At 35.6% G+C, this 24,408-nt stretch overlaps 1 protein-coding gene across 2 annotated transcripts; it reads right to left on the bottom strand.

Annotated features, from left to right (window-relative positions):
* Positions 1 to 764: 764 nt before the first annotated feature.
* LOC121733971 (organic cation transporter protein-like) lies at positions 765 to 22,726 on the bottom strand. Of its 2 annotated transcripts, none has more exons than XM_042124381.1 (11): positions 12,967 to 12,987; positions 11,315 to 11,373; positions 10,168 to 10,334; positions 6,488 to 6,689; positions 4,842 to 4,942; positions 4,427 to 4,575; positions 3,117 to 3,271; positions 2,693 to 2,866; positions 2,275 to 2,581; positions 1,797 to 1,978; positions 765 to 1,264 (listed from the first exon to the last, which is right to left on the bottom strand). In XM_042124381.1, exons 2-11 carry the CDS (start codon positions 11,351 to 11,353, stop codon positions 1,076 to 1,078), a joined length of 1,665 nt encoding a protein of 554 aa, XP_041980315.1. In that variant the 5' UTR covers positions 11,354 to 11,373; positions 12,967 to 12,987; the 3' UTR covers positions 765 to 1,075. The 2 variants fall into 2 exon arrangements, with proteins under 2 accessions (XP_041980315.1, XP_041980314.1); XM_042124380.1 differs by lacking the exon at positions 12,967 to 12,987 and adding an exon at positions 22,532 to 22,726 and having other exon boundaries at positions 766 to 1,264.
* Between the last annotated feature and the right edge of the window lie 1,682 nt (positions 22,727 to 24,408).

Here is a 24,408-nt window from a genome sequence, read left to right as displayed (position 1 = left end):
ACGAATAATGTGTATTAGTAGATGATTAATTAGTACACATCTGAATTAGATTTAATTTGTATAATGTATATTAATCTAAGACTCTGATTTGTGAGTCATGATATTATGTTACGTAGATTAAGAACATAATATCATGGTATTGAAATTGTTGTATTGCATATTATGTATTGAATAATTATTGTGTGTGCAATTTTTATTGTGTAGTGCACAGTGCCATAGTAATGGGTAGGAAAGAGATAGGTATACGCTGAAATGGTATCTCCGCGAGATAGAAATAAGGCGGGGGCTTCTGCGTATATCCTCGCACCGGGATAAGTGGGCGGGGTCTTCTCCCTCTGCGCTAGCGCATGGCGGGAGTGAAGCTTAGACGTATAAATAGGCCGGTCGACGTTGCGACGTGGCGTTGTGATAGAATAGTAATTGGGCATAGGACTCATACGGCAACTACGACTCCAGAAACTCTGACCGAAGAGAGTCAGAGAACACCATTCTTATCGGACGGATATAAATTGCTCCGATAGGTCAGATTACGGGTGTAACGAGTATAAATATTGAGTAGTCCGCCCTTTGCCTTGGTACAGTGCACAAAGTTTAATTTTAATATAATAAATCGAAGTGAAGAGTTAAAAGTGATTTAATTTAAAGTCATCAAAGCTCAAATATAGATATATAAATAATATCAACAAAAATCATACAGTCCACAATAGATATCATAATAATAATATCACAAATTCTGCTTAGCTGTTATATGAGATTCTCCTTAAAATTATAATTATCATACAATTAGTAACATTCATAATATCAGATAATATATAATAAATATGACCGAATCTAAGCCGAATCTGAAAGATCTATTTTTTCACTTTCTGAATTTATGGCCTGGTACTCGTATGGCATCATTATTAATTAATTTTTCATCAATTATCATCATTGCTTTTCAGTCTCTTATCATTACTTACTGGATATTCATTGTAGGTAAACATGAATAAACTAGACTTCATAGTTCAATCTCAACTTCAAGTACACTTGACACTTTTACTCAAGTTTTTATAGCATCCACGATGCTAGGCTATCGCTACGCCGTCACTACACTCGTCACTCGAGTTTCAGTTTCATCGTTTGTTACTTCGTCAATCTTTTCAGCTTCCTCTACCCGATCCGGCAGTGGACAGCGACTGGTGTCAGGTAGTAACAAAGCCAGCCCAGCTGGACCCAATGCTACCAAACCGAATACTATACTCGGCAGCCCCGACATGTACTTTGCCTGAGAAATAAAATTAGTTTTCTATACTAAAATCATTGCTTATGAGTAGTACAAGTGTGAAGTATAGTTGTATTTAAAATTATAACTAAGCACGAAAATATTAATATAGTTTTCTCTCAAATACTAATGTAAAAATTAGTCACCAAAAAAACAAAAAAAATGAAAAAGGCCTAACGATAGTTCTCTTTTACTTGCGCATGAATTTAATCCTTTGATCGTGAATTCTTGTAAATCTATTGTTATTCTATTGTGTCTCGCTCACCGGTGAGCTTATGGGGCTTGATGGGTTAACGCTTTCTTGTTTTCGAAGGTCTGCTTGAAAACTGATATTATAGCAATGTTTTGTGTGCAAGTAACAAAAAGAAAATTATATAGTGATAAGCTCCATAGAAATTCCTCCATGTTTATATAGTTATTCATATTAATTCTTGTATAGTATAAAATAAAATTAGAATGAATTCACTGTACTTATGTACACTGTATTATTTTAATGAACCACAAAGTACCAAAATCATATAAAGAAATAACTTACAAGAAGAGGAGTTTGCGGTGCCAACACTGAGCCAAGTCGGCCGACTGTATTAGATACGTTGGTTAGCGAGTTGCGTGAGGTAGTTGGAAAAACTTCCATCGCTACCACACTGAAGGAGAATATCCCGTAGCTACTGCACATCTTGCCCGCCAGATAAAATAATACTGAAGTCCACCCGATAGCTGAAAAAAAGAATAAAACATTAGTTAAATAAGTCTTCATATCTTATAAACAACCGTAATGATCCACTTTTTTAAATCAACTGGATGAAATCCTCACTTTTATGTCTTTTATAGAATGTTATGCAATTAAAATCCACTAAAATGAAAATGAAATTGACAAAAAACTGCTCAAGACAAGACAAGTGGCGCAAACTTGTGTCGGAAGCCAAGATCCATTTTAGATCGCTGAGCTATCGTAGTAATTACTTAAATGAAAATAGCAAAATAGCCAAACGTCGATACACAGTGCAACTTACATTTAGGAACAAAAGCGGACGCAATAAAGAACATCGCACAGAAACAGTACGCGACACAGATGGGTGTCTTCCTCCCAAACCTGGTGAGAGTGAAGGCGATGATGACTCTTGTGGGGACAGCTACGAGCTGCATGATGGAGTAGTTCAGGTATTTACTACCGGAGATGTTGGTGGAGTTGATGATAGCGCCGTTGTAGACGAACATACAGCAGAACGAGCAAGCTGCTATCAAAGCTATCCGCAAAATCATTTTCTTGGATCTAAGAGCTGAGAGGATGCTTGCCTCTGTTGCTTGCGTAGGTCCAGCCTGAAAATATTAAGAACACTGATAATTATATTTTTGATACATATTTGATTTAGTTGCAGAAAATATGCAATTTATACAATAAATTATTTCTGGAAGGTATAGTCATAGTACCTCATTAGCCTTAGCTTTTTCTTCAGTAATTTTCGCAAGCATTTCTTTAGCTGTGTTTGACAGCGTGATATTATTAATTTTGGCTACTTTATTTAAAATACGGACTGCTTCTTCCTTCCTATTGTGAGCAAAAAGCCATCTTACACCTTCGTCGACTAGAAATATGTAGAACACCTGAAATTGAGAGACAAAATATTTTGATCACCCCGTTAATAAAAGTGTTTCGAAATTGAATCAGTAGAAAAAAAATATTATTATGTTATTTCTATGTTAACTACATTCAGACATAGAAAGCATAGTGTTATTTCTACGTTTGCACATTCAAACATAGAAATAACATAATCATTAGTTTTTGGCATAAGGCCTGAATATGATTCAACTTTTAACTTTGTGGGGTATCACTTAGATTTTAACAATTTCCTACCACAATCAACAGTGGTGCATAAATAGCCCACATCATGTGCCTCCAGTAAGGAATCTTCCACGCAATGAGACCAAAGAACGCTCCACCCAGTGTCGAGAGAATATCTGATATACACGAAAAAGCAACACGACTCTTCTGACTCACAGTTTCAAGAGCTGAAACATAATATTAATATTTTGTAAGATTAAGAATTTTATTCACTACATACAAAAAGATTAGATATAGATTTAGTTGAAAGGTAAAACTTCGAGGTACGATTAAGCAACTAAGCGCTCTTCCAGACGAACGGCACGTGTCGGCGGCAGTCGACGGCAGTCGGCGGCACGTGTCGGCGGCATTCGACGGCAGTCGACGGCAGCCGTCGGCAGCCGTTGACAGTTTATGACGCATGCAAGGGGCCTACCACGATCTTCCCTAAAACTATCATGTTTCCAGAACACTTTGTTGTAAGATTACAATAATATTACCGTACTCACTTTTTAAATATAATTTTACTAATAAACAGTAAGAAAATGCAAAACATTGTTAAATCCGCTGTGAAATATCAACTTTTTCAAAATCGCTATCTTGACTTTAAATAAATATTGCTTATCTGTCAAACGGTGTCGCTTAGTAGAGGTGGTAGTATTCCCCCAGTTTTGACGTACCGCCTAAAGGTAAGCGTTCACAGGTCGGTATCGTACGCAACGGACGTCTCGCATCAAACGGATAATTTTTTCACAGTAAGTCCTCTGAATTGGCAGCGTACGGATTACCGACTAGCCTAGTAAATGAATTCTCTAAAGGGGGGTGTGGATGGAAAATTTTGACTTAGGAACTTTGTTTGGACTAATTTGAAGATAAACATACTGGCTAGTCGGTAATCCGTACGCTGCCGATAAAATGGACGTACTGTAAAAAAATATATCCGTTTGATGCGAAACGTCCGTTGCGTACAATACCAACCTGTGGACGCTTACCTTTACGCGGTATGCCACAACTGCAAGCGTGATAAACTGTCGACGGCTGCCGTCGACTGCCGCCGACTGCCGCCGACACGTGCCGCTGACTGCCGTTGACTGCCGCCGACACGTGCCGTCGACTGCCGCCGACGCGTGCCGTCGACTGCCGCCGACGCGTGCCGTCGACTGCCGCCGACGCGTGCCGTCGATATGTGCCGTTCGTCTGTAAGCGCTCTAATACGCAGTTGCGAGTCAAATCGAATTATGGTGTGATAGAAATATTGCTTATCTTCATAGATGAAATTGTTATCAGAATCAGATTAACTTACGTATCAACAATAATAAATAAACTAATAAATAGATACTTACACAAAACCATAGACGCATTTCCATACCCCAGAGCAGTTTCTAAAAACTCTAGAACCAGAAGTGTCCAATAGTTGGTGGCAAAGGACTTCAAGAGTCCTGCTATGGCCACCATGAGCGGTGTACCCACGATGATTACTTTCCTTCCATACCTGAAGATATAACAAAATATTGTAGGTATTTAATGAAAATTACAAATCCACAAAATCATATCTCAAAGCGTAGGAAGGGTCCAAAAAGTTATATCTTTTAATGAATCTAACGGTGGTGAAATTGGAAAAATCTGAAATTGAAAATGATGATTATAAGGTAAGGCTTGGTGGCTCACCATTTTGAGTCACAAGTTACAATTTTATCTCCGTGTAGGAGATGTAAATTCATGTATTGTAAAGTGAAATGAATAAGCACAGCATCTTACCTATCTGATATGAATCCAGATACAACAAACGAGAAGACTAGACCGAGGTTATGGACGGTACCAATGAGAGTGCGCTTCCATGGCTGGCAGCCCAGATTAAACTGAAACAAAAATGAACTTCTAATAATACTTGATGACGCCCGCAACTCCGTTGCGACAAAATTCGCTTTTCGAACTGTAATTTTTTTTCGGGGTTAAAATATCTTAATGTCCTTTTGCGGGATGAAACCATACCGTTTACTGTCGCAGAAGCTGTCCGTAAAAAGAAGGAATATTATCTTTAATAGTATAAGGATGATGCTTACTGTTGACAATAACTGTTGCATTCTTGCAGTGATAATATGATGTAATAATAAAACGGTTAATACAAAATCGTGATCATGGAGACGAGCACGCGTAGGAATACATAATAATGTTTATTCCGTACAATTAGTTTATTGTTAACTGCATCCTTCCTCATTATAAATCTCATTTTTCAATAATATCAATTTTGAACAAAATTAAGGTTGCTTCATGACTGTGCACATATTAGTCGTAAGTATTAAGTGCGACAAATTGCCATAAAATATTTGTTTATTAAATGTAAATGGCTGTGACGGTCTTGCGTTTACATGACTGTCCACTACAATTTTACCATTACGTACTTCCGTTTTATACAATACACAAAAAATCGACTCAAGCGCTTTATCATTGTTACACTGATTTCTATCAAGCGCTACAGCGCTATGTAAATAACCTTGACAATGAACGCAGTGGTAATCAGTGTTTACAATGTGTCGTGATTACATGGTTTATGACGAAGATGAACTTCATAATGCTTCCCATAGAGCTACTATCCCATAGAACAAACGCTGTCATTATAGTATGTAAGGTAAAGATGCGGCTCTCAAAATTACCCTTTAGGGACACTGCTCTAATTGAATTATTTTGGTATTTTAGCCATGGTTCCAGCGAGGTAGGTGTTTCGACAAAATATATTACTTATGTTAAAATTAAAAAATGTTCAGATGGATAGATTTATAGATCCTTACTTTTTTGGGAAAAAACTACTGAATATACTTTCATGAAACTGGTACGGAACTTTTTATAGTCCGAATGTTTATGCCGAAAAAAATTGATCCAGATTATATTTTATGAGTAGATCCGTGGGTGAAATCTATGTTTACATCAACTAGCTCCAGGTGGCCCATAATATAGTCATATGACTTATATGTTAATCGCTGCAGTCGCAAAGGTCGGCGAACTCGCAGCGATAAGGCTATATAATGTATAACAGAGGTCAACATAGAGAGTGATTATTGCTTATCTGCTAATTATTTGAGGAAGTTCTATTGTTTATATTTTTTATATTGTAAGTATTTGTATTTTGTTGACACAGTTTCAAGTTTTTGTGCACCTAGTTATTTCCTTATTTTGAATACATCATTATTTTGTTTTAGAATATAAAATTTCAGGGTTTTGGATAGGACTTATTTTTAAGAAGTTGTGTACCATCCAAGTGTTTTATTTTATTTCAATCTTGTTTCCTGTTACTCAATTATTTTCTATTCATTGTATTTTGATTGTTATTTCTTTTATTGTCTACTTTACTGTTTAAATATTTTTATTTCTAGTTCTATTTTTCACAACGTAGCATCATTACCTACCTCAGCCACGATGCTGTTATAATCTTCATAGATGATATCTTCACAGGGCATTCTATCAGCGCTAAATGTTTTGGCAGTGCAGACATCGGAGGTGTCACCTAGCGAGGAAGGTCGCTCACACACAGACACGTTAGATAGAGCATAACTTGCCCATGTTGTATTGTATACTGTACTGTTGCCGTCGCATTCGGATATTCTGCATCTGTAATGAAAATAGAGTAAGGCCCGATTCGACCAAACTTGAAGTTACACGAGTATAACTATCATGAGAATAATTTTACTCCTTTAATTTACTCTAGGGTATTATCATTTGCATTTTACCAAGTTACTCAAAAAGTATGAAATAAAATGTCAATTATAGTTCACAACAGTGAACAAGTTCACAGTGACACCGACCGTGACAGTTGAACCCTGTTGTGCAACTATTCTCAGTTTAATATTTACTCCACCAGAATAGCCCGTGTAAATATTTACTCCCGTATAATTACCTTATTCTTTGATTAGAAGTTGGAAAAACGCAAAACCAGCTTACTCTTAGATTAGGAGACAGTTATACTCGAGTAAAATTTTACTCCAGTTTGGTCGAATCCGCCCTTAGTGTCATAAGTTTGTAGCGCTTATCAGATTCCGTGTGTAAACTTGTTTCAATCTAGTCAAGCATCTTTATTATCTAATTCGTGCTAACTGTGTTTTCAAAAATCAGGATATTTTTGCCGGCGGATAGATTTAAAAGCTTTTAATTATGTCGATCTAAAAAATATGTTACAGTCAATCTAGCTTTATTGGCAGAGTGGTTACAGTTTTCTGTAATGTCTTATATTTAACCAACTTTCGCAAAGAACGAGGTACCATGTTTATATTAAGTATGTTTTTTGTCGCAATGTAGATGACTTATGAAAAAATAGAACCTTAGAATTTTATTAGAAACATATTTACGCCATGTAAATAGATTTAATGAATATGCCAATGATAAATAAATAACTGGACGATAACGTGCTAATGATCATGATACATTAGAAACACATTAACATGAGCTATCATCTGATAGGAGATGTCCAGTTGACCACAAGTGCAGCATGTGATAACACGTGCAAGATAAAACGAATACGATAAAGGCGAAAATTTGTTTGAATGTATGGATGTATAGATGTTTGTTACTCTTTCACGCAAAAACTACTGAACGGATTTTAATGAAACTTTAGAATAATATAGCTTATACATCAGAATAACATATTATAGGCTACAACTTTAACCGACTTTCAAAATGGGGGAGGTGTTATGTTTTTTTATGTTCAACGATTACTTGCCGTTTGTTAACCGATTTTCAAAATGTTTCTTTTGGTATGTAGGGTATCATCCCAATTATTATATTCACAAAAGTGGTGATCTGATGAAGGATCCATAAGTAATCGAAGGATCTCCTCAAAATTTATAGAGAAATATGTGGTGAATCGAGGTAGACGAGCACGAAATACACTATGTCGACGAGTACATCTACTTGGGCCAGTTAGTTTCTTTTCATAACAGACAAGGGAAGGAAGTCGATCGACGAATCGAAAACGCCTGGAAGAGCTACTGGTCCATGAAGACGCTGATGAAGGGAGATTTACCAATCTCCCTGAAACGTAGACTCGTCGACATGTGTATTCTGCCCGTCCTAACCTACGGTGCGCAAACTTGGTCATTGACCGATTCGCAAAAGTCCCGACTCGGGGTATGCCAAAGGGCGATGGAGCGCAGTATGTTGGGAGTAAAACTAGTCGACAAAATAAGAAACACCACACTGCGCTCCCAAACAGGTATCAAGGATGTAGGAGCCAAGACGGCAAAACTAAAATGGGATTGGGCTGGCCACGTTAGCCGCATGCATCCCGACCGCTGGGCAAAGCTAACAACTGAATGGATACCCGAAGACGGACGACGCAACCGTGGTCGGCCAAGAAAGAGATGGCGCGATGAGCTGGAGGCATACCAGCCAGGCTGGCCAACGGTGGCGCAGGAGCGAGAAAAATGGAAGACCCTGGGGGAGGCCTTTGCCCAGCAGTAGGACAGCATAGGCTAATTAAAAAAAAAAAAAATGTGGTGACTTCGGTTTCGTGAGAAGTATTCTAAGCATAATATTAATGCTACCAACAAGTAAGATTTTGCACCGAGATATACCTGGTATACCGTGGTTTGGAAGGTGCTGAGAGAACTCCTGATTCTTTATAGATACAAGTTTGGGAGTTTCGACGTTGTTTTAAGAACGGATAGCATATGCTACTATGCAAATTACATTCAACATCATCATCATCACTACCATATTATACCATGCATCGTCCCATGATTATGAGCCTATTATGACCCTGTTATTGGTATTTTTCATAGTCTTTTAGATCGAGACTTGAGTTTGTCAAAAGATAATTAAAAAAATCTATACTTAATAATTAATATTATAAACCTAAAGAGACTCAGGAACTACAGGTCCGATTTAAAAACTTATTTCAGTGTTAGATAGCTCATTTATCGAGTAAGGCTATATATTATCACGCTTAGACTAATACGACCGAAGAAACCTGGAAAATGTGGGAAAAACGGGGAAAATGATAGAAAGGGTTTATCTCACGAACTACTGGAGCAATTTTCATAGCAATATTTGGCACAGATATAGAGTAGACCACGTGAAGGGAGTATAGCTATTTTTATGGAAAATGTACGGTTTCTGTAAAATTCCTAATTTACGCGGGCGAAGCCGCGCGGGACATCTAGTATCCTATACCCCGTACAACGTAAGCGTACACCGTTTGGTTTACATATTTAAATAGCTATTGTAGCGTAGCACAGAATCCAGTAATCCATGAACATATTTTATATGGGGCACTTTCTTTATTTATACTTACTTACTAAAAATATCAAAACAATATTAAATAATAATCTAGAAAATGGTTACTTATTTACTTACAAAGAAAAGACTATAAAAAGTTTAGGAAGAATATTTACAGCTATATACAGCTTTTAATTACATTTATATTGTTGTGCGCTTTGACATGTAAATTAAATAAGTTTGTACGTAACCTCTAAAACTGCGAAAAAATTAATCATTTTTTTGGTTGCATCCTCGTGTCAAACACAATATTACAAAGCCAATACAATAGACTTTTTTCAAATGACTGTGCCATAATAATAGCTAGTTAAAGAAGCCACAAACTCTTGTCTATATTGATTTGAACATAACATACTACTATGATGACCAAGTTAGGTAACAATAATTCAAATCTATGAATGTATGACTGACTCATTGAAATGACGAGTCGAAGAATTTCCAATAAAATCCAGGTTTTCATTGTAGTCACTTAATAATATTATTATGCTTTTATTTATTCGTAGGTAAGATGGCTCGTATCGAGTAGGACAGTATACATTGTTCTAGAAAGCAATAAAAGAAAAAAAATTGCAGAGAAAAAATTACTACTACGACAGGCTGTAACAAATAAAGTGATAATAATGAAGGGTGTGTAATGCGTGTGTGTGTGTCTCCCTGATATAGATTTCACTGTAAAAGTGAAATCTATATCAGGATATACATATACAGGAACATAATATACAGCTTGTTACACTGAACTATAATATATCAGTGATGTAAATAAACACCGTAAACTAAATAAAAAATGATGTTGATAATAATTGAACATCAAACGCACCTGAAGTTGACCTCGGCGGCGGTGAAGACGTAGTTGAAGTTACACATGCTGAGAAAAGAGTCCCTGAAGGCGAGGAGCAGGAGCAGGAACAGTTGGTATTTGCCGAAACTGCCCAGTTCGCTCAGTATGCCATCAAGATTGAATTCTTCCACACCAGAGTCTGTCATCTGCAAGATTTTTTAATGTACTAACTGACCCGGCAAACGTTGTTTTGCCATATAAATTATTTCTAGTATCAATATAGAAAGTAGATAAAAACCTAATCGCAGGTCTAACGAATGTACACACAAAATTTCATTAAATTGGTTGAGCCGTTTTGGAGAAGTTCGTGCACGAACACCACTACACGAGAATTTTATTTAAAAACAGAAAGATAGACTACTGAAAATATAACAGTAATAAAATGGCGCGGCAAGCTTTTCGTATTTCTAATACAGCCTGTAGGAAGAGGCCTTATAATTTTAGTTCTCGTATTTATATTAACATAACTAGCTATTTGACAGAGCTGTGCTCGGTATTCGATAAAACACGAATAAAATGACATTTTCTAAAAATGATTTAAGAAAGCTAAGATTGAAATCGTTATCATTCTCCAATTTCTCAAGTGGAGTCTTCTCTGACTTTACTCACTCGTTGAACCATCGCAAATTAATCTCTATATCACGCAGGTTTTCTGTAATAAGTATCTACCTTAAAATGTGGTTTAAAATTATCTTATATTCGTTAACACGAACAATCGTGGGATTTATACGTGGGAAAGCCATGCTTCGGCACAAATGGGCCGGATAGACCAGAGAAATACTACGTTCTCACAGAAAACCGGCGTGAAACAGCGCTTGCGCTGTGTTTCGCCGAGTGAGTGAGTTTACCGGAGGCCCAATCCCCTACCCCATTCCCTTCCCTAACCTCCCCTATTCCCTTCCCTTCCCTACCCTCCCCTATTCCCTTCCCTTCCCTACCCTCCCCTACCCTATTCCCTCTTAAAAGGCCGGCAACGCACTTGCAACTCTTCTGATGCTGCGGGTGTCCATGGGCGACGGAAGTTGCTTTCCATCAGGTGACCCGTTTGCTCGTTTGCCCCCTTATTTCCTAAAAAAAAAATCACTAACAATATTATATACTAACGTATACATTGCGTCTTTAGTACCTTGTTTTTTGGTTCTTTCTTCATCGCTGGACCGCTCATGGCGACTCCATTAACATTATCTGTAACAATTAATATTTATTTGCATTTATAACTGGCACAAATAATTATAAATTTATTTGCTATTCGATTAATTGCTTAACCTAGAATTATATAGGTGATATTGACTTTGCATATGAGGGATATAACTTGATAATATGTTACTTTAGCTCCAACTCTACAACTTAAGTCACTACCTAAAATGAATGATGAATTAAAAGGATCTGTAATTTTTATATACATTCGATGATATTGTTTCTAGGCACTTAGAAATTTTACTGTTTGAGTACCTACTCATTGTTTAATTTTTAATGTTTTATAATTCCTAATTTAAAGAGTGCTTCTGTGTGCTACAATAGACAATGATTTAATAATGACCAATATGACTATGTTTGTTTAACATTTCGCTGTGTCATAGCCACCTATGCACCTGAACAAATTGTACAAGAAATGCGTGTGTAACTTTTAAATTAGTCATTGAATTATGTATCTTCAAGTAATTTATAGCGACACGTTTTGTCATAACGGTAACATTTACCGCCGTACTCAGAGACATTTAAATATGATTAACCTTCAATTTAACGAAGAGTTTGAGACAGACAGACAGACAGACAGTCAAAATTTTGAAATTATTTAATGTTCCACTCTGAGTGCGGTAGTTCATATTGTTTATTAAGAATCTGAGTTCAATTAAGGCTTATTCAAAGATGTTCATCACAAAAAAAACAATCGACTACAGTGATTACAGATTCCTTAAACACCTGCGCTGCTAATACTGAACGTGCGAATAATATTGTGATCGTTTTAAAAATGTATTTTTGGTCCGTGAGTTAAGATATTGGGTTGGTAGGTTATCATTAAATCTCACAACCATCAAGAAATTGAACTTGTTTATGTACGGAAGGGCTTGTACTTGTGTTTTTGTCCCTTTCGACCTAATTCACTTAATCAAGGTTGTCTTTTATCACCAGTAAAATACCAAATTGCGGAAGGTGACATCCAATGAATGTTTTAAACTCTTATAGCAGCTGTTATAGCTGAGCCAATGTATCCTTTATTGGTAATCCTTGGTGTTCACGTGCCAACGAAAAGCACGAAGCAGCCAACTTGGCAAAGGTCATGTTATAAGTGATTACACATGATAATTCATACAAAGTGAATTTCTAAAAATGTACGGAAGGACAGAAGCTACTTGTGCCATATATAATAGTTGAGTATGTAATTAAAAAAATACCAGTAAAGAAAAAAATATATATTATGCACTAGTAAAAAAAACCGTTAAAATTTAAATAAGATCCAAAAATAGTATCCTAAAAAGTCTATGAGAAAAAAATAAGGCCTTTAATATTATAAATAATACTACTTATATCAATTCAAACTTGTTCTTCTAATTAATTTTAATGCTATCAAACTTTATAAAATGAAGATTTAATATTCTTGTGTAAATGTGATGGTGTAAAGGTATATTACTAATCTAATTTCAAATATAATATCTCTATCATAAAAGACATTTTTAAAAAATCTAGCACTAATTATATTCATGATAATGTTAATACAAAATAAATTTAAATAAATGAAAATGCAAATGATTGAAAACAAAATCAACTAAAACATACCAGTTTATTCCTATGATTTTGTTGTTCATATAATATTACTCTAATAGTTTCTTGCAACCAACATGCAAATGTTCAATGGCGATGGAGTCGCAACCCGTTGCATTATATAGGTCATACATACTCGTAACCACTTATACAACCACCATTGTCACCAATGCCCGGCCAAAACAAACTTGTAACAATTACATATTTGTGACGATGCAATGTTACGTCTTATCGATATCTCATTCTTGCCACTACAAACACACGTAATCTATATTGAATCCTAAGAAGAATTCAAAATTTTTCACGATAATATTATAATGACAATTTATCAGACAAACACATCATACAACTGCTTGTACTTTCTCAATGTTGAGGATTTTAAGAACTTCAGATTTACTAATTGTCCAGGCAAAAGTTTTCCTCTCAAGTAAACAACAAATAATAAAAAAGCACAAATATGAAGGACAAAACAGCAAGGGTACTTTTAGCAAGACAAGCTTTTATTCAGAAAATATTTGTAAAAATGGAATGTTGCATCAACCTGCAGGACACCGAAATGTCTACTAACTCAAAAGCATTCTAGAAATACATGTCACTGTACATATTGTTTTTCAGGGTCCCATCAATTAGTAATCGTTTATCTAAAATTTTGCAATAAAACTGATAAAAAACTTTATTACCTTGAACTTCAGTGATCGTGAACTTGACTCGCAAATGTCACCGCAGAAGGCCTCAAGAATTGATAATCAGGCGAATACTTCGATCGTGGGAATCACAGGCACAATATATATTCAATTGTTGCCGGTGGCCGCTTGGGGCTTGATAGGTTGAAATAACCAAAGGTACTGATTGAGAAGTTCCTAATCCGCTAAAATAAAGGTCCCACTTACCCTTCACTTAAGTTAAGGTGGTTTTGAAAAAAATGCTGAAGCTAATGAAAGCCTAATGTCTCGCTCTTTATTCGCGCAAAAAATTAAGTTTTATTTCGTCTTCGTTAGTCCTAAGCACAGTCACCGACTGCCCCACGAGCTAGCTTCACAATACTGAGTGTAGATGAAAAATCTCACCATTACTAGTTTTGTTATCTAAATTCGAGTCCTGCTATTATTCAAAGTGAGTAATTGTAAAAGAGAATTTTGATATTTTTGCGCCATGGTTGTGAAATATTAAATAGGCCTTCAATTGTATTCACCTGACCGTTAGATAATTTAACGTACTTCATGAAAAAAAGAATATCTTTTGTATTAGAAAAACATCCGATTGCAAACGGAATATAAACACATAAATAACAACATCATCAAGATAAAATACCTGTTTTACTACAGTTCTTTAATATTTTATTTTGGGAACCGAACATTTTAAATTGGATGTAAGAAAAAAGTAGAAACAAATAAAAATAAAACCGGCCAAGTGCGAGTTGGACTCGCCCATGAAGGGTTCCGCAGAAGCAATAAGGTTTGTTTTCATGAAATTAAAAGGTTTTTGATTTATTTTTATATTTCAGATGATTTAATGAAAGTTAAACCATTTTTATGACGTATAAAAAATAACTACTTGCTAGATCTCGTTCAAAACAATTTTCGTTGGTAGTTTATATAGTTATGTGAATCATATATTTAGTGTTTAAACTTATCGCATATGTCCCTACTTTAGAAGTTAGAGGGGGGGACACACATTTTACCAATTTGGAAGAGTCTGTCTCGCTAACTATTTAGGTAAGAAAAAAAGATAATAGAAACCTCAATGTGATTTTTAAAGACTTATCCATAGATACCCCACACGCATAGGTAATAGATGAAAAAAATTCTTTTTGTTTCAGTTGTACCTATCCTATGGGGACCCCTAAATTTTTTTGTATTTTTCCATTTTTGTATCAAAATCTAAATGCGGTTCACAGACTACATGTACTTACCAAGTTTCAATGGTATGGCTCCTATAGTTTCAGAGAAAAGTTGCTGTGACATACGGACGGACAGACAGACAGACATGACGAATCTATAAGAGTTCCGTTTTTAGCCATTTGGCTACGGAACCCTAAAAACAAGCACCACAGATGTTTTCTAAAATTAATAAGACGTAATTGGACTTACAGATAAGAAAATAAAACCTTATCGTAAAAAGTATTTTACTTAAAAACTCTATATTTAGCAATAGGTAGTACCATGTAGTACTAAGTAACTGGACAACCGTCTTTGTTATATTTTCAAAATAATGATGATCAAATTGTATTATATCACCCATCAACGTAGGTGCACACGTGTATGAAATGAATTTGTTTAAAAAGGAGTGGCAAAGAAAGAAGAATATATTAAGAATAATAGTATTTTAACAAGATATAAAACTCTCTATCATCGAATTAAAATTCTCTATCTCAAAAACTACTAAACTGATATTGATGAAACTTGCAGCATTCCCTAAGTTGAACAATACCTAGTACAACAAAAAAAAAATACCTACTTTAATCGGACTTGTAGTTCCAGAGATATGCGAACACAAACACTTTTGGGCACATTTTTCAGACACTGAAATAGACTAACATATACAAAAACTGGGCAGTTCTAGAAATATTAAACACATACGCGATGAATTGACAACCTTTTTTTGAAGTCGGTTAAAAAGAGGTAAGTGCAATCAAAGAGATAAACGATGATTTCGAACCGAATTGAAATCAGATTATTTTTATCGTCTTATTTATATATTAACTAGCGACCCGCCCCGGCGTCGCACGGGTATAAAATATATAGCCACTGAAAAAATGATTAAAATCGATAGCCTATGATCCTTCACGTAGTCTACTTCTTATCTTCAATCCAAACAACATAAAAATTGCTCCAGTAGTTCGCGAGATAAGCCCTTTCAAATAATTTCACCCGTTTTTCACACATTCTCCTATTAGTATTAGTGTAATAAAATATAGCCTATAGCCTTCCTCAATAAATGGGCTATAACATATAACACTGAAAGAATTTTTCAAATCGGACCAGTAGTTCCTGAGATAAGCGCGTTCAAGTTAGCCCTTTAAAATATTTTTTCTATTTTTTTCCACATTTTCATATATTTTTTCACTCCTATTAGTCTTAGCGTGATAAAATATAGCCTATAGCCTTCCTCGATAAATGGGCTGTAACACTGAAAGAATCATCAAAATCCGTTGCGTAGTTTTAAAGATTAAAGGGAACAAAGGGACATGAGGGAAAAAAAAGCGACTTTGTTTTATAATATGTATAGATATTAGATTAGCATTGCAATTAACAGACAGAAACATTAATTAATAGAAATAATGCTACAAGAGAAAACGATTGTCTGGTTCTACTAGATTAGACAGTTTCAACATTTCATCCACAAGTTATGATGCATTGTGATATTTATAATTTGATTACCATTATGGTCTTGTATTATATTTGTGGCATTTATGATTTGTAAATTGTCTTTCTTTAGATATAGTGTTATATCGTCTTTTGTTTTCTCTTAGATCCGGGATGCTGCTGTGTCCGTTCACAATATGATACGTAATTTTGTAGCGTTATAAAAATTATTTATCTAATATTATGTCGATGTTAACATGTGTATTTAATTATGCAATAGAACAGAATAATTGATGTTAAGAAGAATATATTTGTAGTATAATATTATAAACATATCCACATGTTCATGTAGTCATTTCTACTTACATTATTCTTTTTTTTTTAATGGCTTCTATAAATATGCGATCGATAGTTTTAAATATCAAACTTCTATTAATGTCTAAATTTTTTGTATTTTTTTCAACAAATAATTGATTACAATATTTATAAATATTATCATTAATATGTATAAGGATTCACATCCTTTTACTATGCCGAAATAGCGATGATAATATCACAGATAATAATATTATAACAAGTAGGTGAAGATTGTGTTTTTGTCGAGATTGCCAAAATTTTTAGAGTTACAAAGAACACGGAATTAAGCCAGGCTTAGTTCTCTACCGTATTATTTGGTGGACATTTTGATCCATATAATGGCTTTTAACGTCATTTTACGGCCGTCGTCACAATGCCTTTATTAAAAGATTTTGTCATTTATTGACCTATATATCGTCGTTGCAAAGATAAAATCTCTCATGTGACATTTTTAAGTTTCCGAGAAAAACGATAAAAACTGTCTACTGAAAAAAAATGTTAGAAGATTTGTAATTTTTTAATGCAGATACATGTAGCGTTTACAAATGGATATTTGTGGATATTATTATCAATAATTAATTTTTTAACGATTCCGCTGCACATAAGAGATTTTAGCAGCTAACTTTTGTTACATAAGAGATATTCTGCATTATTATTTTGTGTTTTCTTCTTGCAACTAAGATATTTTAACTATTTATAGAACTTACTAAATTAAAAATAATCGGCCAAGTGTGAGTTTGACTCACGCGCGAAGGGTTCCGTTCCGCTAGTGAGCAAAATTTAGCCAAATTTTGTGTTTTTTGTATGGGATATGGCCCCCCTTTAATTTTTATTTTATTTAAATATTATTATTAATCATTAAAGTACACAATATATATTTAAGTATTTACTCTGTGAAAATTTCAAGTGCCTATTTATTGCCATTATTGATATAGAGCAAAAAATAACAAAAAAATCTAGTTTATTGTATGGGAAATATTAATTTTATTTTGTTTTTAGTATTAGTTGTTACAGCGGCAACATATATACACAATATGTGAAGTTTCAGAAGTCTAGCTATAGCCGTTATAGAGTTACAGCCTGGAGACAGACAGAGAGACGGACAAACAGACGAAATTACAAATAATTTGGTGACTGCGAATATATTTTTCTGGAATCGCGATACTGACCCTAGTAGCTTTTCACTATGATAATTAGGTGGTCCAATAATCATTATGGCGCAACTTATAAAGCACAGAACCATCTGGCGTATATTTCAGCCATCTTATGTCTACCACGACTGGATCTCCCCTTTTTGCCGGGACGTATAGATTTGAAGTTTCTTTCGAGTTCTTCGTAATTAAGAAAGAACTCACTGATTTAACACAGTGCCGGTCCTAACCAAATTTTCAGGCGGTGCGAAAACCAGTGGCGCCCTTCTAAATAAAAAAAAATTGGGTGTCTCAGGTAGCTTAGGTCACAGGTGGTGCTGCTTATAGAAACGTTAGGGCTGCGGGTCGCAGTCGAAACGACGTAGGCCAAGTTTTTATTTTGACCCCCGAAGCACCGCCTATGCGGCAGCATTACTGCGCATCGCAGGGATATGGAGGAGAGTGTGCTAACACAATGGCGCCAACAGGTGCTTGTCATTACATTAAGTGGCAAGACCACATGGCTTTCCCAACTGCCAGCCGCCGAAATGTGAAAGCGATCTGGTCGATACTACAACAGGGGATCACACATTCGAGGGACGCCCTTACCTTTGGTCATTACCTGCACCGAGGAACGGGCAGGAGGAAACCATCGCCTAGGTGCCACTACTTTGAGGAAGAGGATGTTCAATTTTAACATCGAACGGGTATTTTAGTCGAGCTTGTACTGTTCAATAGTTGAATGGACACTGTCTACTTCCATCATCGTGTGACCTTTTTCTAAATACAACTGCTCAATTACAATGAAAGAAATAACGGTAGCTATTTCCACGCGGGCAAGAATTAAAATATGTCAACGAGTATAATATCTACTTGGGCCAGGTCTTGTCTTCGTCGAATTTAAAACGCCTGGAAGAGCTACTGGTCCTTGAAGACGCTGATAAAGGGAGATTTGCCAATCTCCCTGAAACGCAGACTCGTTGACATGACGTGTATTACGCCCATCCTAACCTACGGTGCTCAGACCTGGTCATTGACCGAGTCGCAAAGGTTCCAGCACGGGGTTTGTCAAAGAGCAATGGAGCGCAGCATGTTAGGTGTAAGACTAGCTGACCGAATAAAAAACAGCACGCTGCGCTCCAAAACAGGTGTTAAAGACGTCGCGTCGGCGTAAAAACTGCAAACTTTAAGTGGGACTAAAATGGTTCCAGAGAACGGAATGGCGAGATGAACTGGATGCCTACAAACCAGGCTGGCCTGCGGTGGCGTTTGAGCGAGACAGATGGCAGACCTTGGGGGAGGCCTTTGCCTAGCAGTGGGATTAGGGATAGCACAGGCTCATAAAAAAAATCCACGCGACAGTTTAAAACTGCACTGAAGGTGGCCTTGAACTAGTAGTGGAGTGATGCATTTGTTTTCGTTCCGTCTCACTTCCGATGCGTCTATTAATTATTTCGCTCTCTGTCTTAATAAGGTTTCCGTTTTTGCCATTTGGCTACGGAACCCTAAAAAGGCGCGAAATCTATGCGTAATAAGTAATAACAGAAGTCAGATATATTTGAATAAAAATGATGAGTGAAACCTCAGTGTCATCTGAAGCCCATAAGAGATTTTGTTTTGCAAGTTTTCAACAATTTGAATAATATTGGTCGGTGAATATCCTCTTATGTGTCATCTCAGGCACATGAGATATTTTGCTATACATATTATACACACTCACACATAGGATATTTTAAAAAAGAGTTCTAGCTAAGGCAATTGTCTATATATTATGAACATAAGAGTATTTGTAGTCGATAGCTCTTAAAATTCTGAATACAAAAATGCAAAAAACGCATTTTGGGTAAAACTGCACATAAGAGGTTTTATCTTTGCAACGACGAATTATTTATTATTAACTTTCTTTGTACGATGATCCAATGTGTTTACACGGAGTACTTACACGTGGTGGGACTTGGGCTGCTATTAATAAATTGGCAACAAACGGAAGAACAAAAGCGCGTATATCATCATGTACATGTACAAGCTACGATTTGTTCTTCCTCTACATATAAGAGACTATGGTTTGTACCACAAGGATCATCACCAAACCTCTATTGAATTTCAATTATATTCTGACTAGGTCTGTTTCTTTGATCATCGGACCCAAACAATAGTACTATCAGAGAAGTTGATTCAAAGGCAGTTGGCGGACCTATGTAATTTGGTCGCATTTTGTCAAACCTAGCTTACGAATTACATTAAATTAACATAACCCAAGTGTCTGTCAACTGCCTATGAATCAATTTCGATGGCACAATAAGGGTCAATTCAGACCGCAACGCGACGAGGCAAGGCGAGGCGCAGCGCGGCATAAATTTGTATGGATTTGACAGATTTCAATTGCGCGAGGCGACATGCGCATCTTTCAATTCAGTACAAATTTAGAAATGTATCTACGCGTCGCGTTGCAATCTGAATCAACCCTCGGTTGTCAAATTAAAAATTCCATTTTTTGATAAAGCTAATGCTCTTGATAGAAAACGACATTTTTAAATACCTTTAAACTCCCAATCGCCTACCCTATTACCTTCCCTACCCTTCCCTATTCCCTTCCTTACCCTCCCTATTCCCTCTTAAAAGGACGGCAACGCACCTGCAGCTAATCTGATGTTGCCAGTGTCCATGGGCAACGGAAGTTGCTTTTCATCAGGTGATCCGCTTGCTCGTTTGCCCCCTTATTTCGCTGATTACACAAATGAGTCAAAAGCTATAATCCTAATGCTGATGGTAGCGGTAAGTAAGTAGAAGAATAAAATGTTTTGTACATTTGTTTTCCGACATAGCGACATGTTTGGTCAGGTGGTGACTATGTTTTGTTTTTCAGTTCCACGTGATCGTGGCTTTGTGGTGACGTGTCATAGGACGGAAGTTCTGAAATATTACTTGAGCACGACGGAAATATGAATATCGTCGTTGCGATAAAATAATTTAGGATTTACGCGAGGAGTGTAGGTTAACCACAGTATGAAAAAAACGTATAAGCAGAGCATATTCTTGTTAGCACCTCCATCGTGGGTATCGCAGACACAATATATTTTCAATGTTATGCCACAGCCGGCTGACGCTTGGGGATTGATGGGTTAAAATATTGAAATCTAAATTATCATTACAGTGGTGATGATGTCATACCAATGTAGTGTAATTACTAATTAGTAAATTTAACCTCCTGCACTTGCACCAGTTACATTCGAAACTGTTCTACTTTTTAAAATAGTATGTAAAACATGAACCTGCTTAATGCTTATAAATTAGCCATATAATACATTTAAATGAATTATTTCAAGTAATGAAATTGCAACTGATAATAGAAAAGTTGGCAATGGCACAGTTAGGGAAACGTGCACCAAAACAAACATTGTAACTAAATACTCTGACCCTTGTTTTATGTAATTTTTAAAAGAACGCATCAGTTACTCTTCGTACAAGTATCTCTGGTAAAATAGGGACCAAAAGTAAACCCTGAGGGACGCCTGTTTAGAATAGAAATTTGAGTACTTTGAGAACAGTGATCCACAAGAAAGAATGCATTTTATCATAATATCTTTGATAATATTATGCTTAATTGTGTTTAAAAAGCATGTGCATAAACCAAACACAAAATTAGATTTCTGTTAATGTCACGTGCAGTATTATCGATAAGCACAGTTGTAAAATACTCATAATTTGTTGCTAATGAAAATTTGATTGTACTTACTTTGAGATTGAAAATACAACAATGTTTCCTACAACTTCATATTAGCTAAATGAACTACGGGACTTCGCGAGAAGTCATGGTGTAGCTAATTATAGCTAGAGCTACAAGTTCCTATTTTCACACTAAATTATTGTCACTTGTGAGTTGTCAGTCGCAGAATTTCGATCGCGTAAATATCTTTTTATACAAATCTTGCCTCACAAAATTACGCTCGTGTGAATCAAACAGGACTTTTGTATGAAATTGAATGCAGCAGAATTTCTGCTAGCCGAAATTCTGCGACTCACAACTCACAAATAACGCTCGTTTGGCTTGACCCTAAACGATATCTTGCGATATCAACCCTTTGAAGTAGTTCTGTAGCTTCTTATATAGCGTGATAAAATGAGCATTAAAAAGTGTAAATTATTTAAATTTGTAGCTGAATATATCTTTGCTTAAAGACTTACAATGAGTAGATATCTTTCAAAATACTAATTACAACAAAAGAATAGCAAGATCATGTTTAAGCTCTCACAAGTACTATACAGTATTAGTTACTTGTACGTAATCGTCTCATTTTTGGTTTTTGATAACATTTAATCATATAAATTAGGAATAACCCAATGCGTTAAACTCGTAAAAATTTTCATCTATAAAGCAAATACAGTGTCTCCAGCTCCATAGCTGTACACTTCCGAATTTCTTACATTTGCAATTTCGATAAAATCCCTCCCCTTTAATGTACTGTTTGGAACTTGGAAAAACATTAATATTTAATTACAAATCAAGTTATCAAATTTGACACATCGCTTAAAATAAAAAAAAACATTTTTATTTTAAGTGACGGGTCATTTAATTAAAATCAATTAAATATTGGGTTGGATTTAGGAGCTATCCCATCAAACCTATTTAACACTGGTAGTAGGAGATTCTAGCATCTTTTTTACTGCCATAATATTTACTCTTTATAAATTTATTCTTCATCCATTATGTCTTAATCAATGATTCTCTGGATCGTTCAAAAAAATCTTACAAAAATTAATATTGTTGGAAAAACAATAAAAACATACCTATATTTATTCATTGCTTTCACTTCACTATTACTATCTACCAACTGTAAAGTTGCAAGTCTTATATAGCTACAACACTTTTTCTTCACCACAGCACAAATACTTCGTATTTTATTTATATATAGTGTATGTGTGTCTGTATGTGGCGCGCTGTGCGTGCGTCAGCGCACTCTGAACTGTAACAGCGATCTTGTACTGGACTCGACAAAGCTGTAGGCACAATGGGCCTATCTTTACTTTCTTTCTCATATATTAATAAAACTAATGCCCCCAAATTCTAATTAACTAAGGCCAAAACGTTGAACATTCGATAAAAATTATCTGTGGAAAAAATAATATAAAAATATACAAGAATAGCACTATCCGCCGTAAATAAATATTATGCTATTGATATTTAAAATCTTGATCGCATTGTACATTTTGAAAAATATTTTAGTGAAAAACCAGATTAAGGGCCTGTTTCACCACTTTCTGATAAAGTGCTTAATAGGCTATTCACAACGCTTATTAATAATATAAATCTGTCAAGTTAATTGGTGGATAGCCTTATCAGGAAGTGGAGAAACAGGCCCTAAGGAAAATAAAGAATACTCGAAAATAATGTCTAGTTAACCAAACGGTGACTTAAATTAAATTTCTGATAATACTAATTATAGTACAAACGCAGAAAGCAGAGCGACGCATTACCTAGTCATGTCACGCGCCGGCCGGTGACGAAGATTTTAATCGCCGCATTTTTAGATGTTCCACAGACCACAAGATACATTTACCTGGCCTGAAAGTGCAGTTAATAAATCTAGACAAACTAAGAACCGTTGTGTCCTCGTCTTTACTAATGAAGAAATTATGCTACCGAGTATAAACATGCGTGTATGTACACTGGCCGACACAGGGCAGTATGCATTTGTACTGTAGTCTGTAGACTTCTCTACCGGTAACTATAAAATAATATATTGGAGGTCTTGCTATGCTGGATATCTTAAGAGTTTAATTTAATTAAAATTTTGTAATTGCTGGTGGACCCAAACTTAGGGGCTTATTTGGAATTGTCTCAGCTGCAACGGACATAATATAAATTAACATTCATAAAATAAAATAGCTCTATAACTTTGCGACTCAAGCAATGATGAATTTGAGAGGCGTTATATTCATGAGAGTGTAAATCTGATAAAAATATATTATTTAAACGCAAGGAATAAATAGATAAATAAATATGAATAGATATTCAGGCCATCCAAAATGACACAGGAACGATACAGGAGACAATGAGAAGAACCAAGAGGAAGTTTTAGCGGTGAGACAGCATTATATACTTATACAGAAAGAACGCATTCGCTCGTACATGATGAAACATGGGCGAGGCGGGCGGCAGTTTCAGCAACACTGTGACTGACGTACACACTGGCCACTTCCGCTGATGTAACGCACCACGATCTGTTGTAAATAGATCCATTGTGAGAAAGTATGTTTGTCCTGGTATTGTGGAAAAGGTGGCAACTCCAAGTGTAGAAGTGGGTGGTATGTTCTGCCAGATTGTAGCTATAGTGATTTTAATATTTGACGTAAATTGTCTTCTAGCGGCTATTGAAATATTTTGAGATAGCTATCCCAAAATATTTTACCTGATATTGTCTTCCTGAGGTTCTAAACTCTAAAGGACCGGAAATGTAAAGTATTTTATCTTTCTTAAATTATTAAGAGAATAGGGCGGGCCTGTTTTACCTTATTAAGGGCCTGTTTCACTACTTCCTGATAAGTGAAAGATAGGTGATCCACCACTTAACTTGACAGATAAAGTATGGAGAATCTGATAAAAAAGTTGTGAATAGCCTATCTGGCACATTATCAGGAAGTGGTGAGACAGGTTCTAAGTGACC

Source organism: Aricia agestis, chromosome 14, assembly GCF_905147365.1.
Source record: "Aricia agestis chromosome 14, ilAriAges1.1, whole genome shotgun sequence".
NCBI classification, from domain to species: domain Eukaryota; kingdom Metazoa; phylum Arthropoda; class Insecta; order Lepidoptera; family Lycaenidae; genus Aricia; species Aricia agestis.
Note: the sequence above shows the minus strand (reverse complement) of the source record. Positions and strands in the feature narration are given on the sequence as shown.

Coding starts and splice junctions, on each gene's coding strand:
- LOC121733971 (XM_042124380.1), bottom strand. CDS start 11,353: ATGAGCGGTCCAGCGATGAAGAAAGAACCAAAAAACAAG. Junction 2,582..2,692: donor AAAAAGCTAAGGCTAATGAG/GTACTATGACTA, acceptor TAATATTTTCAG/GCTGGACCTACGCAAGCAAC. Junction 1,979..2,274: donor GTCCGCTTTTGTTCCTAAAT/GTAAGTTGCACT, acceptor TCTTTTTTTCAG/CTATCGGGTGGACTTCAGTA.